Source organism: Andrena cerasifolii, chromosome 3 (assembly GCF_050908995.1).
Source record: "Andrena cerasifolii isolate SP2316 chromosome 3, iyAndCera1_principal, whole genome shotgun sequence".
Taxonomy (NCBI): Eukaryota; Metazoa; Arthropoda; class Insecta; order Hymenoptera; family Andrenidae; genus Andrena; species Andrena cerasifolii.
This window is the reverse complement of record NC_135120.1, coordinates 10043384-10058839: the sequence shown is the minus strand read 5'-3', so window position 1 is coordinate 10058839 and position 15456 is coordinate 10043384. Positions and strand designations below refer to the sequence as shown.

General features: G+C 43.4%; 3 protein-coding genes across 6 annotated transcripts in view; 1 reads left to right on the top strand and 2 right to left on the bottom strand.

Annotated features, from left to right (window-relative positions):
• Dopecr (G-protein coupled receptor DopEcR) overlaps positions 1-1014 on the bottom strand; it is a 58651-nt gene extending 57637 nt beyond the window's left edge. Inside the window, exon 1 of the mRNA XM_076809304.1 lies at positions 897-1014. The gene's annotated coding sequence lies outside the window, so the exon portion shown is untranslated. The remainder of the gene's footprint in view (positions 1-896) is intronic.
• Positions 2-1002, bottom strand: LOC143367466 (protein LLP homolog). The gene is made up of 3 exons (XM_076809305.1): positions 863-1002; positions 415-623; positions 2-353 (listed from the first exon to the last, which is right to left on the bottom strand). The coding sequence occupies exons 2-3, from the start codon at positions 572-574 to the stop codon at positions 91-93; spliced, it is 423 nt and encodes a 140-aa protein (XP_076665420.1). The 5' UTR covers positions 575-623; positions 863-1002; the 3' UTR covers positions 2-90.
• Positions 1015-3206: 2192 nt separating the features above from the next.
• Positions 3207-15456, top strand: part of LOC143367403 (uncharacterized) — a 57205-nt gene continuing 44955 nt past the window's right edge. The window contains exons 1-2 of one of the 4 annotated variants that reach the window (XM_076809182.1): positions 3207-3359; positions 5954-6055. In XM_076809182.1, coding sequence (XP_076665297.1) covers positions 3334-3359; positions 5954-6055 — 128 coding nt within the window. In that variant the 5' untranslated portion in view covers positions 3207-3333. Of the gene's footprint in view, positions 3360-5194; positions 5236-5953; positions 6056-7356; positions 7663-15456 lie in introns of those variants that run through there. The other 3 variants (XM_076809183.1, XM_076809185.1, XM_076809188.1) reach the window with 3 other exon arrangements.

The following is a 15456-nucleotide window of genomic DNA, read 5'->3' as shown; positions in this document are numbered from 1 at the left end:
ATTAACATTAATAAGGATCATGTCCGTTTTATTATATGCAAGGTCGATGGATAAGGCATTTTAAAGAGCATTATCAATTTAATACAGAAGTTAGTCCTGCTTCGTAGCTTTCTTCTGTCTTCTGGTTATCCTTTTGTGAGACTTCGCGTTCGCTTTCTTTGATTTCGCTCTACCCTTCTTGTGCTTAGCAATCTTTCTCAGGTTCATCCAGACAGGGTAGTTTCCATACTGATCGAGCATTGTCCTTTTGTTGTATACCCTGTCAGGTTTACTTACATCCATTTTCTCCGGGCCATCTGCCACGGCGTCTTCCTTCAACTTTGCATTCTCCTTTATAGTTTTCGCGTCGACAACTGGAATAGCAGAATATCGTAAGATAAGATTAACACTGTACGGTATAAAATTACAACTTACCTGTAGCTATTTCCGATATCTCCGGCATTTCCACGTCTTGCGCACCACTCTCACTGATACCCAATGTGTTTTTCAATCTTTCTAATTCTTTCGCACCGTAACGCTCCCTTTTAATTGCCCTACACTTTCTCCTCCATTTACTACGTATTGATTTCGCCATTTTATCGTGTCACGAGTAATATTTTAAATACCCCTTATTTTCGAAGAGCCTTCAAGTAACATGTATATGCATTATGTTACAAACCTCCGCTTTGGAAACCAAATGTATCCTACTTTAAACTAAGAACGCGGCAAGTCTAACAGTTCGAAATCAAAGCAGAATTATATACGAATGTCTCGTGAAATTGCACGGTAAAATAAGTTTGAAGTGTCGTTCAAGGGATAACATAACCTCAAACATACCAGGATTCTAAAGATTATAAAATATCGAATTTATTTCAAGACTTACGAACAAGCGAGGCTGCTCAGTACATCGCACTTACTTTCAGCATATGTTCTTGCAAAAGTTACTCGCGATAACTGTGTTTCTTTAACGAAAGTATAATGGTATGAACTATCACGTGTTACATACTCGCAACGCTACTAACAACGCAAAACCTAACCACATGCTTGTTTAAACTGTCGATACTTGCGTAACGTGATTAGTGGCGCTCTCTGCAGTCGAAATTTCAGACACACCATTGATTTCCCGTGTTTGAAATTGGTCAATATTAAACGAGGAAATAATTAAACATAAATCAATTAAAATTTCTGCATTTCATCGTTCAAACTTTAAATTATCTGCTATAGAACCGAAAACAGTAATCAACATGACGCACCACTGATGCAGCGACATTTAATTCGTTACAAATAACGCGCCATGCCGTTTCAGTTCCGTATTCCACCGTCCAATTCGGTGTTTCGCTGTTTCCCTCCTTAGTATGAAAGAGGATATTATCGAGTGCAGAGGATACGCAACAGAATAAACTTTCCAGTGATAAACGACTATTTTCTAGCAATTAAACGAACGTATAAGGTAATAATAATTTTCTACAGAATTGAATAGCTCGTAAAACGTTTTCTTTTTCCACGCCGCGAGGAAAAACACCTGGTAGTACACGCTGGAAATTTCGAAAGTGCATTGCAAATATTAACGTTTCAGAAAACTGTTCTCATTAAACGTACGCTCTCTTTCATCAGACGTGCGAATCTCCAGTTTCACTTTTTCTTTCTCGAAGCAAAAGCGCGTGGGTGCACTGGTATTACCGTTATCGCTATCGTGCGTTTCATTCGATCGCGATAAATGCACCCCAGTCAGTGGGGGATTTAAGAAAAAAGGCCCAGGTGGCAAACGTTCTGAGGGGCCCATTTTTGGGGGAAAACGAAGAGGTAGTTTACTAAAAAAAACCTGCTAAGTGCAGTAGTACAGAAAAAAATATAGTGTTTGTTTAAAATCATAATTTTGTTTCAAGATAGGGCCCTAGGGGGCCTTCTGGGCAGGGGCCCATTTTTCGGGAAACTGAAGGGGTAGTTTACTAAAAACAGGCCAAGTATAGTAGTACGAAATAAATGTAGTGATTGGATACCTATACCTAATCATAATTTTTTTTTGGTGATGAGGCCCTGCAAGGGTCTTCTGTGCAGGGGCCTGGCAACTGCTCATCAGCCGCCCTGTTAAATCCGCCACTGACCCCAGTGCTGTTAAATATAGCGCGCAATGTTTAATAGCGTTTTAGTTTAATTGCACTAAGCTTGAATGAAATTTTTGTTATTTAAGGGAAGTCGCCCTTCGAGGGAAGTATCGCCTGACCAATAGAATGATCGACACCGAGATGTTCCTGACTTTTCAAACGACTTCGGAATTTAAGTCTCCCCGGTCGTGGGCCATTTCTCGATGGACAAATCATTCTGAGATGACCATGGTTACCAGGAAAACAGTGGCGAGTGAGAAGCACACACGTCTCATTTAGTTTGTAAAATTTCTACCTGGACAAGCATAAACAAATCGCGATAAACTAGTTCTCTCCAGCAGAGCTCGTAAACGGAAACGTCGGTCAGTTTCATGATTAGCACTTTCTAAGCTGCAACGACCGTCCACCGGGTATTTAGAAGCTGTGGTCCACTTTTCACTCGGCTTGTAACATATTTATGCGGGTCCAGTTTTCGCGTTGACAACGCCTCGCACGCCGCGCAATCTCGTATCCCGATTACAGTTTCGCGCGCTCCCCGTCAACGTCGTTTTAGAGCTTGATTTATGGCGCGTCGCGACGCCCAAGACTGGACGGCTCACACAGTAAATTGATATCATTCGACTAAATGCTTTCTATAAGGAAGTTTCTCGTTGAAAACAAAGTTGACGCGAGGAAACTTCAAAGGCTGGGAACTACCCTTTCTTCCTCGACCCCTTCAATTCTCATCAGGAGAAAGCTACAGCCTTTCAATGCGAGAACTCTGTCGCCGATAGTACTTCCTTTATTAGTCATTAATCATTTTATCGCAAGGAAGATCTTAGATAGACCTTCATAAAATTCTTCCGACCGCTCAAGTTTCTGAACCAGTTCGTATAATTAACTTTATTCCAACGATTAGCGTCAGGAAGATATCTCTTCCCTCGCAAGCTCTAGCCGTTGCCACCTGTTCGCACTATTCCCGGTACCTGGCGCTATCGTCGGAAATAAATCCGTTTATCGATAAGTAGCGAGGTACACCGTGCTACGAGGATTCGCTGGTGCACCGATGATTCATGAAAGCCCGTTATCACAGGGAAACCTCTTATCAGCGAGTGTCGGTGGCGTATAAGCGCACGAGGAGCGACTCGTTAATGTAGTAATAGCCCAAAGCGACCGGTGGAGAGGTCCGGTGTACGTGGGTAGAGAGACCATTCCGCTTTTTCTTTTCGCATTGTCGGCGCGGGCAGTTTGTTAACGGCGGACGTCGACGATGTCATCCTCAGGGTTTAACGAGGAGTAAGTAATACTTACGATCTCCTCCTCTGCGGGCACTCGCCGCGAACGACTTCCGCGCTACAAATTCCCAGAGGTCCCGTAGAGGCGCGCACGGCCGCAGCTTCTGTGATGTCCTGTTTGTCGAATATGATCGTGGCGAATGAGCCAGGGCCTCGGCGAATAAGTTTACGATTCGGCTAAGTGGGCCGGCGCTGAAACGTTTCGTCGCGTCTTCAATGAACCTCAAGTGGCGTTTGATAGGTATACGACGAAGTAACGTAGAATCGCCATTTCACTTTCTGACGTCCGATCAATTCTCTTGAACTGCCTATCGTCTCACTTGCGAAACGACTGTAGATTTGCTCTTGCGCACTCTTTCAAACTCGATTATAAGGATTACGTTTTGAAATACGAAGACACGCGGTTATCATAGTTTGGAATACTTCGGAACGTGATAGTAGGGTAGTAGGAGCATAGGAAAAGGGACCACGTACTAAACTTAGAATTGATGACGCATTGCGATAAAGCAGATTCGCGGTTTTATCAATTCTGCCTGCTGAGAAAGCGTTTGCTCAGTTAAGTAGTATATGCGCAGAGATTTTAGCACGAGGATTTTTTTCAGAAGCGCAAAGAGGATACGTTAAGAGAGTATGTCGTTGCTATTAAGTATTATCGAATCCTCTATCGATTAATCCCCGTTATACGCTTGGATGTAGATGGCAGGAAACTCGACACAGAAAAAGGAGTAAGTGTTGCAAACAGCTAGCTTTAGGTAATAATCGAGCAAAGTGGGTGAGGTTTCTACATGCATTACAGGAATCGTGTTATTGATACAGATAACGATTTCTCGCTGCGGACCCCGGCCTCAATTAGGTTGTCAGAAAGGATTAACTAAATATTAGCTAACTATCGGTTTATCAATTATACCTGGCATCAGCACGTACAGTATGCTTCATTGCGCAAATATTGGTGTCGACCCAAAGACTGATTAAACGTTTAAGGCCTAACGTCTGAAAACCCGAGTGGACCATAATTACAAGATTTAGTTCATCATTTATCTCGTGGAGTAAGCCGGTCGCGTCTGAGATTACACGGAAAGAGCGTGAGACCACGAATTAAGTGATCGAGCAGTTTTCAGTTAGCGTAGAATATTAAGCTCATATAAAAAGCTTGAATGCTATCCTGAATAAATTGTGGAAGGAATTCATCATACAAATTAGAGATTTCCTAGCCTGTAATCTGTAATGCACGATACAAGGTATAATATATTCTTCTATTCACTCAACACGTCTCAAGCTACAAATTCGTAATTATGTACAACGAAGGATGTGCATCACGGAGCCTATCTTCGAAACCCATCGGCAATAGTTCTCTAAACTCTTGAGGCAGTAGGCCGTCAAACTATTTCTCTTCGAATTGTTCTTCGAATCCCTTCGAAGCCTCGTACCGAATTTCGTTGCACGAAAACTCGGATGCACCGGGTCGTCGAACCGCGAATAATGACGGGCTCGATGCACTTGAGTGCAACGGCCTTTTGTCGTAACCGTGAATGCACTCTCTCCCGTACATTCGTAGCGGCTCCTGGCCCCTTTTTCTCGAGGAATCGCGAATCGAATCGCCGCTCTAGCGCTTTCGGTTACGGCGCGTCGAAGACGAACGTGCTACGATGTCTCGTTAAAAGTGCTCGGACCTGGTTTCGTTTCTTCTAGCCGCCGTGCATTCGTTTCAATTGACTCTATGAGAGCATCAGCGCGATATGGCACAAGGACAATACGTTACGCTGACCTCGTCTCCGTGTGACCCGTGCCCAGTGGCTCGTACCACTGGTGTAACATAGAGGGTGTCTCGTGACCGGTGGTGCAACCCTAGAAATGATGGTTCTGCATGGAAAGAAAAGGTTGAAGATGTAGGATAAATTTGTCCCGTGCTACTTACACCGCGTTCCACGTTAGAGCATACTCGTTTCGCGCAGGTATACACTGTTGATTGGTAGTAAACCGGCAGGGAAAGTGCTACGACCAATCGCGTGTGATTGATCCGTAGGAGCTGCGCAGATCGGTCGCAAATCTAGGTAGAGGCGTTGGTACACTCTTATATGGAACGCAGTGTAGGTCGGTGTACTAGCTCCCGAGATAAATGGCTCGGGGTGTTTGGGAACGCGTGCTCTTATATGCCTTGGGTTAACTGACTTTCCTACGAGTTATTCTTACCCGAGCCTGTGTTCTTCTCGTGTCAAGGCGGTTCACGCGTACTTATATTCAGTTTCGTTTTCGTTCGTGATACACGAAGAATGCAGCTTTCGCGCGAACCCTTTCATTAACCCATCCGCTCGAAAAACAATGCGAGGGCCAATTAAACTCGTTTAAGCTCTAGACGAGGGTTACGTAAGAGCCGGTGAAGGGTGGCAGCTGTCATTGTGTTTGGTGAATGGTATGCCACGGTGATGAGCCATTTTTGCGGCGCGTTGGCGCGTGCCATTGTCTGGAACAAATGCATCGCGTCTGAGGCGTTAAAGAACGTGAGAAACGGCCCGTCAGTCGTATTCTAAGGACGCGACATATTGATGATGTAACGATTGATCGAAATTAACGTAAAGACGTTCTCCTGATTCTCAGATTGGGCGAACAGAGGCGTCCTGCGGAAGCATCGACCGACGAGGATTCTGACGATAGTTTGGAGTATGTGTGGGAGGACGTGGAGAACCTCAGTCTAGAAGAGTAAGTTCGATGCAATTTCATCTATAGGGTAGACCGGGGGTGGTAGCAACACTTTGACTTTGGAATACGATTACGCAAAAACTATTACAGTTACAACAACAGTTTTTTTTACGAAAATGTTACTTACATTATTTGAGCCACAACTGTTTCGCTGTATGTCAAGTAATATTCCGGTTATTAATAAAAAATGAGAAGCGGAGAAAGTGTTACAATCGCCCCCGACCAGCTTTTTGAACTTAAATTATAAATTTTTATTTACGAGACAGTTTAAAGTGATAAGTCACGATCAGTGTTACTTTAAAAATGGCCAGATTAAATATTAAAAAATAGAGAAAACGCGTACTTGCAAAGGGAGTATTTATATTACAATATTAAATCAGTAAGGGAAAGTTGTTTTAGGGTATCGAAAAGTTATTTTCTTCACTATGCATGTCTATTTTGTGTCTATACTGCTAGGATATGTATGTGTGTGTTCGAAATGTCACTCTTCATCATATATCCAAAATTTCTGTTGATATCTATCATATGTTTTGAGATATTTAACGTGTTGCAATCGCCCCCCTACCCTACTACTCCTGTTTACTGCACGATTGATTGCACTTTGATACGCGAATGGAAAAAGGAGTGCTATATAGTTTTGATAAGATAAGGTCTCTACGATCCGCACGCTAATCCATAGAAAACGTAGAATGATCTAGAAACGAGAGATTATATCCACAATATCCACATATAAATAAAATTCTTAGAACTTGTATCACTAGCTGCCAGATATAGTGACTTTTCTACATTTGTCAAGTCTCGAAAATCAAAATAAGAAAAAAATACGAGTGACGAAAAGTTCTGGATAAAACACAAAATTTACTATGTACATATATAATTTTTTTTTTATTCTAATAACAACCAATGTCTCTCTTTTCGGAGACAGTTCCAAACTTTCACATACTTAAAAGGCTTTCACGAGCCACTAGCTACGACCTCTGAAAATGAAACTTCCTCAAATTCCTGGTAGGTAGAGCTGACGTGATCTGATTCTGTGGTAAATACTATCAGTTTCTTTAATACAATCGCAGTGTGAAATGGCGTAGAATATAGAAGAAGGGTCCTGAAAAGTATGTGGGTGGGTAATTGTAGGTGCTATGTTTGTTGAGGCGAGGATCCGTCGATTTCTTTTCATTCCTCGAAGGTTTCCGCTGACGTATGGCGACACACCGCTCGCATACCTATTCATATTGTGCAACTTTCACTGATAACGAGAGCTACATTCCTGGGAAGCGGTGTCTTCTGAATATTTAGTTGGGTACGGGTCTCGCGCCGTGGCAGCCGCGTATTCAGACCGCTCCGCGTTCAGCTTGTCCTGGCGCACGGGCGTGCAAACGCGACGGTGGATTCGTTTTTCTTGCTACGTCGGCTTTACCGCTGACATGCACAATTTTAACGACTCCTTCTGACGCGAGAGTGCTTGTCACGTGCCGCGAATAATTAAGCGAAGCTCGGTGTAACAGCGGCGGCCTGTTCAGTGCTAAAATACGCTTTTCGCGCCGCCGTGCTTGTCTGAGGAGGAAGGAAGCTGAATTATAATAGGATATTGTTCTGCCCGCCGGTGGTAAGTTGCCGTTTCACACATTTTTATGTATTGTAATCCTATGGTAATGCATTCTGAGCGTGTCGGCGGCGAAACATTTATTGCGAGCAATGCTTCTTACGTTGAGACGGAGCGGGTTTAGTTGTGGAATGATAGGAGATTATCGAGCTTTGCAGTGGCTTATATCTAATCCCGAACTCGTCATATCCAGAAGAAGGATGTGCACTAGAGATTTCTCAATTCATTTTATATCTATCGATGTTTGCGCGAGCCTGTCAATATCTGGCAAAAAATACATCCGCGACTAGGCGTACGTGACGTTTCAGCGTGCGAGGCTGCATCTATCAGAGCAAAGTGCAATACTCCAGCACGTATACGTTAACCCGGTTCCAGTGTCATCAGTGTCATCGGCGTGACAACTAGGCCGCCGTGAGCAAGAGTTCCGCTCGTTATCATTCGTCTCCCTAAACATGCCCTCCTCCCAGGAGCCTGCAATTCACGTGGGGCCACTTGCGCGCGGATTTCCGTCACGTCGGACATTCACTTGGTTCGTCTCGCGCCTCGATTCACCGAGGAGTCGCTTTGCCCCAGGGTAGTTATTAATTATCTAGAATGACTCTTCGTTTCGGTCTCGTTCAGCACGGTATGCTTTGACGTCGCCTGATTACCTTAATGAAACGAAAACGGTGGAACAAAACGGTCCCTGCTCTGTGCTTGATCGATTGACACGCTACTTTCGCGGGCGATGCCCCGCTCCGAGGGTTGAAGGGGCAACGTCAAGCCTACAAAGCGATTTCTGATATACAATAAGCATACGAGCAATTCGAACGGTAGTAGCTTCCCACCCACCTCGGGAATAGGGATTGCAATACCGGTAAACCAGTTTAAATCGTGAGAAATACCCTACAATTTTTTTTTTGGTAATTCGATAAATTACATATAGCAATATAGCGCATATATGCGTCCATTAATTCCATCGAGATCTACTACGTTATCAGTAAAAGAAAAACACTCCAATTACTAATAAAGACGAAAACCGAAGTATCTCGTGAAGAACCAACTCTGATCCAAAAGAAAACTAAGAATCTGAATCAGTCATGAAAAAATGGACGTATTTTCAAGTAGAAAAAGTAAGGAGAAAATATATACTATGAATGGCACATGATTTCTTAATGCCTACCCGGCCAACAAGTGTAGAATCTGAGGGCGCTTTATCCGTGGCTGGATTATTTTGTACAAAAATTAGGTAGCGATCAGGAGACCAAAGTTTAGACGAATTAGGTATGTTTTTGCGTGCTTATTTGATAAAAAGAATTGTTAAATAAAAAATATTTAATTATGCATGTAAGTTAAGATTCTTTTCATTGTTTTCGTGGTGACGATCCATATTAATAAGTACTGTCAATAGTTATACAAATATATCTATTTTGAGTTATATCATTTTATATTTTATGCTCAGAATAGTTTTATTTCCATATATTTTTTATAATGCTCGGTTAGAGTTAAAAAGAAGTTTTTTTTGTAATGTTTACTCTTATATTTCCAATACCTTAAAAAATACCGGTAAATTATCGGTAAACCGGTTTTGATTAAAAATTTTACCGAATTACCGGTAATTGAAAAATTCGGTAATTTTGCAACCCCTACTCGGGAACCTCCCTCCCGTCTCTCTTTTCGGAGACTTGCTCGACGAAGGCAGATAGCGGTGGTATTTTAATAAATTTCCATCCCAACGCCACTCCAACAGTATCGCGTCCAACGAACACGCGTACACGGAGCACGCATTAGCGGTATCGATCATACATCAGACGAGGCAGGAATGAGGAAGCACAATCTCCGAACCGCAGACCACCGCTAAAAAACGCGGAACTGTTCGTACGAATCTAATTTGGCCGTGGGAACGTCTAGCGGTTAACGAGAGCGACGAAATCGCATCGCACGGTAGCCACCGTTTCCGCGGAAAAGTCGCGATCGGTAATAGCCGCGAAGGCGATATGCAAAAACGATCGGCAGCTTCGGAACCGGTTGCCAGTTCGGTATCGGGATTCCAGAGGAAAGCAAGAGCGTGGAAGGACTCGTAATCGATTTCCCGATGGGGCCGTGTTTCCACGGGACTTTTTCGCGAAAGTGAAACTTATCTTGGACGCGCAGACAGGTTCCCGTTCATCTCTGGCGGATGCGTAGATTTCACGCCCGTGAAAACCTGTTCCCGGTGCGCTAGAAGACCCGAGAAACGTTGCCTCGTCGAGCAGAAAATCGGTCATTGGCGGTGCTAATATCGAAACATTCCGCGTAGCGAAATATCTCCCTTGGACACTGCCGGCGGGGAGCTGTTTGTCTTGTTCCGAAGGGACTTGTTGCACGGCACCTGTATCAGGTGTTTCTGGATTCCCGCCTCTCCGTTAGCATGGAAAAGGGAGTAAACTTGTTATCGAGAGTTCTTGTCCAGCAGCGTCGGTAGTGCTGGCGTTCGTGCAACGAAACCATAATAAGGAATCTGTCGTAACGCGATTTGCAAATGCTACTTGTCAGAATGGGAAATAATACCCTTTCTAACCCGTCGGTTAAGTATTTATTCTTATCCCGCATGAAACCATAGCGGAAATCCGGAATAATTCGATTTGCATAATAAGCGTCAGATGAGACGGGAATGTGTCACGTTCGATTTTTTATATGGCTCTTTCCTTCGCTTGCATCCCCTCGCATAATAATTCCTCTAACGTCTAGGATGTTGTTCAACTATTAATATAAATGACTCAAATATTTGAGAATACTTTGGAGTTATTTATGCGATAAAGCAATAAAGATATTATAATATCGCCGTGAACCTTCCGAGGAATTTAATCTCGGATGAAATCTGCTCGAATGCTCCTAATTGGAGAGGATTACAGTTGATTCATGTAGACTGCAGAGATTATAGGCCTCTAATTAGATCTCAAGATTAAGCACATAATTTTCTCATTGCGATGACTTTTAATTAGAGAATCCTTTGGAGCATTCGAATTGATAGCGGACCTTTCATTACATAGTGCTTTCATTTCTACTCCTGGAGTTTGACAAGCTAATGTCAGGTGCAATCCTTGCAGTCGACACCAACGAACGTTCCAATCAGTGCACGTCCGATGCAAAATATCAGGCTGCTCATTCTCTGGCCATCGCCCACATAGTTTTCTATCATAACCTCGACTTCCGGCCGCTCTTCGATGCAGCCCGTGACGCCGCGCCGGTATTGACACCAATCTTGCTATCGCCGGTTAACCAGGTCATTGTCTTTACTGCCGCGGAATATCAATGCATTCGTGTCCCGCCGTGCGGTTTTATCTGGCCACGAGAAAACCCAGTCGTAAGCTGGATATCGGTGCTGAAACGTATGTAAATCACGGCGGGCACATCCGCGGGGGAATTGAATTAAGTGCTCTCACCTGTGCCACGTAAGGTTGATCGTTCCCTTGCGTTCGAAGCTGTCGTTTCACTTCGGGGTCAAGTTTCCAAGGTCGCGTGAAAGTGGATCTATCCACGTTCGATTGTACCAATTCGTCGAGAATTCGGTAACTGGAACGGGGGACTCTAATCGAATTAAATTCGATTATTCGATCATAGAAAATCATTCACAAGGGAAGTTAGGCAACCCGGAAATTCAGAAAATTATGAACCTTTGTACGCAACTAGAGTAGTTCATCCGTAACACAACCCTATTTTTGTTGGTGCCACAGTGCGGTGTTGGGGGGTGAAATCACCCCCTGAAAAAAATTCAGAAATTTCTTTTTTTCTTTTGCATAAATTAATTGTCGGCTTGCCTCTCTTTCCTTGTCAGTCGCGTTCGACAAGTTGAGTCTTTTTGGCTACATTTATCGTCTCAACATCAATGTTAATAGTCACAGCATTGTAAGGGAATCGGAGAAGGTTAATAAGACGCAAACGCGTCGTTCGTTCGGCTATATAGTTAGCAACAACTACTTTATTCGACGAGTCTGCTGCGGACGGAGGCCTACCTCGATCGTCCTCCGTTTTCGGCCAGACGCACCACGGCGAACGTCGCTTGGCGCGCTTTACAAATATGTAAATCTGTTCTTATAGTATCTTGAATCCAATCGGGTTTAAAAGGCGCAGCTTCTTCTCGTTAACCCTCGTATTCCATCAGGCCTGCCCCTGCGAACGTTCGTCGAACTCGAATCTTTCCAGACCATCCGCGTCCCGGAGCAGAAACGATACCTACGTTACACCACTTGCCAGTGTTACGTACTTTACGGTATTTCGCCGGTTCGTTGCAGACGAATCCTCGGCACTCGTTAATTCAGCTTCCCCGCCGGTATTTCCGCCGGCATTTGAATTCCTCGGCGTCGATGGTATCGCCGTAACACGCCCACGTGCACGGACGTTCCTTTTTGTAATTAACCTTATCGACGATCGCGTGTACTTAACAATTAATAGAGGACTCCCCCCGGGACCGTTTATCATAACGTTCCGCGGGCAATCGGTGATCCAGCCACCTCTTTCTCTTCCTCCAAGACGCCTGTTGACCGTGAAATTAACCAGTCGAAGGGGGAAACCGACGAGTGGACGAACTGTTTAACGACATCAGGCACGAACACCGATAATTGCGGCCTACCCAGCCGTACAAACGCTCGCGATTAATAACCGACGCGGTGAACAGCCGCGGCTCCGCGCTGGGAAAGCGGAAGATTCAAAGCGGAATCCGCAGCGGACCTTGAAAGGAGCCCCGTTAAAGCGTGCCTCGCCATGCGAACGAGATTTCCCCCAGTGGTAAATTGAAAATCGAAACTCTCTACACAGTGTGCTCGACTTCGTTTGTCCGCGATGCTCCTTGAACGTGCTACTGTTCTGGTCGCGCGGGGGACCATCGCAAGGTTGACGTTCAACGCCGGCGAATGCAGGCTGGGTCTTCCTAGTCAAGAGGACAATTTCTGTTGGGAGAACGCTGTGAAACGAACCTGAAAGAAGTTGCTTTTCCTCTGCACGGTGTAATATCAGGAATGGAGTAATATTTTGCAGTAGTCACGCAGGATATAAAAATACCGGAATGGAAGCCAGTTCCTTTCTCCACGCTATGAATTGTTGAGAGATTAATGGTAAGATGATGCCTAGAATAGTCGACAGAGATAAACGCTTGCGTGGTCTTGCATCGGGTAACAGCTATGGAGATGCGAAGGAAAATACGTTTCCCTACGTCACCATGGAAGATCCTCACCCCTTCTTCTAGTCGGAGTAAAAAGTGTTCGAAGTAAAGTTATTACGCTATGTTAATCCATCGGTGTACTGGTTTCATCCAAGCGGTATCATTTCGCAGATACTTAATCTCGCACGACTGTCATGAAATTGCCCGCCAGCTACACACGTATATACTTCTGAAGCCGAATCATTTATATTCCCAGACGCGGCTGGCGCGTAAAAACTCGGAGGAACAGAGAAATTTTCCTGCAGATGGTCCGATCATAAATTGGTCGCACAGCGTCTGAAAATAATTGCAGAAACTTTGTTCCACCGTTCCCGAGAACTTTCAACGGTGTGCAGCGCTGTGTTAATCGTTTCTACCAGATGGAGGTACTTTCTCCAGCACTTGGATGATTTCTCAGGAAAAATAAAAAAGCTTCTTTCTCCTCCTCTTCTTCGGCGACCTGCATTATACGAGCAAACAGCGAAACGCATTAACATTAATCTTATCTGACGCTGCTTGAATAAATTTTCAGGCATATTAATCCCGTTGGAAAGAAATCCTTTCCTTATGATTCTATAGTTTCTGCACGCTTCTCGCTATCGATTTTAATATGTGCATAGAAATTTAAGGTCTCACTTGTGTTTCGTATAATTTCGTTCGAAGCCAGGAGCACGTGAAAATAATTGTGGGAAGCTGGTACATGTTGACTTACGTTTAAATCCGAGGAACACTCTTGTAGCATGTGTTAAGGTTTCGAGAAGGCAAACGAATTGATAGAGATTTCTCTGAAAAGTACACAGCAGGCTGGAATCGATTCTGGCACAGTTGTTTCCGCTTGTCCGCTCATTAAGTTCACAAGATCTCGTTGGGAATGGGACCTTAACGAGTAGATTCTCCTATGGAAATAGAAACCTTAAGTGCAAATTCGCGCAGACACGATTACAGTACTTCGTAATAACAGTGCACGAAATCATTCATCAGCTTCGTCTTCAGAAAGTTCAAAGAAGGTATCAAGATCGATCCATTCACCAAATTAGAAGATATCTCTTGTTTCAACGTTAATAATTTTAAAACCACACCAATTTATTCTTCACTATCGAGTACTTTCTAAGCTTCATATTTCTTAAACATTTCTTTAGTGAACATTCAAATTTTCTGTTTTTAAAGGGGAACACCACTGTGGCGGCCAGACAAGTAACCCGTTTTTAAGATTTTTTTTCAGGAATAATTTACAGTCTTCATAGAGAATTTTGATTACCTACCTTTAGTACAATGTTTTAAGAGACTATGCAAAAAAGAAAATAGAAAAACATGCATAAATTTTAATATATTAATTAATCTTCTCAGACCCCCCACGCGCGCTGGTCGAATGTGTAACTTTGGAACAGTGGGTCCGAAACCAAATTTCATTTTTTTTATAAACTATATGAATCTAGTTTCCGTTGCACGTACCAATTTCTTAACAAAATTATTTTTGTAAAAATGGTGCGCTTTAGAAGAAAAGTTTCGAAAATCCGCGAATAAGATGGACAGTTTTTCGAGAATATTTCAAGAAATTTATTTTTAATCAAAGAATCCGTACGTACAACGGAAACTACACTCATATAGTTTATAAAAAAAAGGAATTTCATTTTGGACCTGCTGTTCCATAGTTACACGTTCGACCAGCTCACGTAGGGGGTCTAGAAAATTAATTAATATATTAAAATTTATACACGTTTTTCTATTTTTTTTGTATAGTCTCTTAAGACAGTGTTCTAAAGGTAGATAATAAAAATTTTCTATGAAAACTGTGAATTATTCCTGAAAAAAATTTCTTAAAAGTGGCTTACATTCCCGGCCGTCACAGTGGTGTTCCCCCTTAACGTGCTCTTGAAGACTTGAGAATTTACACCTGCTGAGTGGATATCGGTTCAATTGGTCTTACAAGCTAATTACAGGCAAGTGTGGGCGAAGTTCATCTGTTAACGTCACCATTCGCTTGCACCCTTGTAACAAATGTCGAGATAGATGGCCTGGTAACCATGAACATTACAAGTAGCTAACAAAAATCAATTACTACTGTAAAATATCTGTCTCTGCTAATTGGATAGTTTCCCAGCGCTTTAAAAGTAATCGAATTACCAGCACCTAACGTATTCTGTACATTTCCAATAAGTACTAAAAATGGACTGTTCGAAACCTTGAAGAAATTTATTGCTGTCTTACAAGAACTGCACCTGTTTGTTAAGTATCCTCTTAATGATTTAAAATTGAAGGAGTTACAAGCACGTACCGAGTTCCCTGGAGCTTCGACCGACGATTCCGTTGCATGTTCCACTAAATATCGGAGTAGGGACCATCTAAGACCACGAAGAACGCATCCCCAGGCGTTCGTGCATGTCCATTGAGATACAGAGTCAGGTTCCTCGGCGTTCGATTCACTCTCGAAAGCAGGTCACGTAGCAGTGCACTCTCCCCTTTTGTTCCGGCAACTTTTCTCGTACACATCAGCTCTTTTCTCTCACGATCTTATCCAACACTGACCCACCCCCTGCCCCTCCGCTGGCAACCTTTCTCGTAATCCTTTTCGTCGACCTATGCCGCACGTGCCGCACCTGAAGTGCCTCCAGGCGGATCTTACGTAAGGTCGATGCCTTGCGT

Excerpts from the sequence above, each read along its gene's own strand:
- LOC143367466 (XM_076809305.1), bottom strand. The coding sequence starts at position 574 with ATGGCGAAATCAATACGTAGTAAATGGAGGAGAAAGTGTAGGGCAATT. Across the intron at positions 354-414 it reads GATATCGGAAATAGCTACAG|TTGTCGACGCGAAAACTATA; the intron begins GTAAGTTGTAAT and ends CTGCTATTCCAG.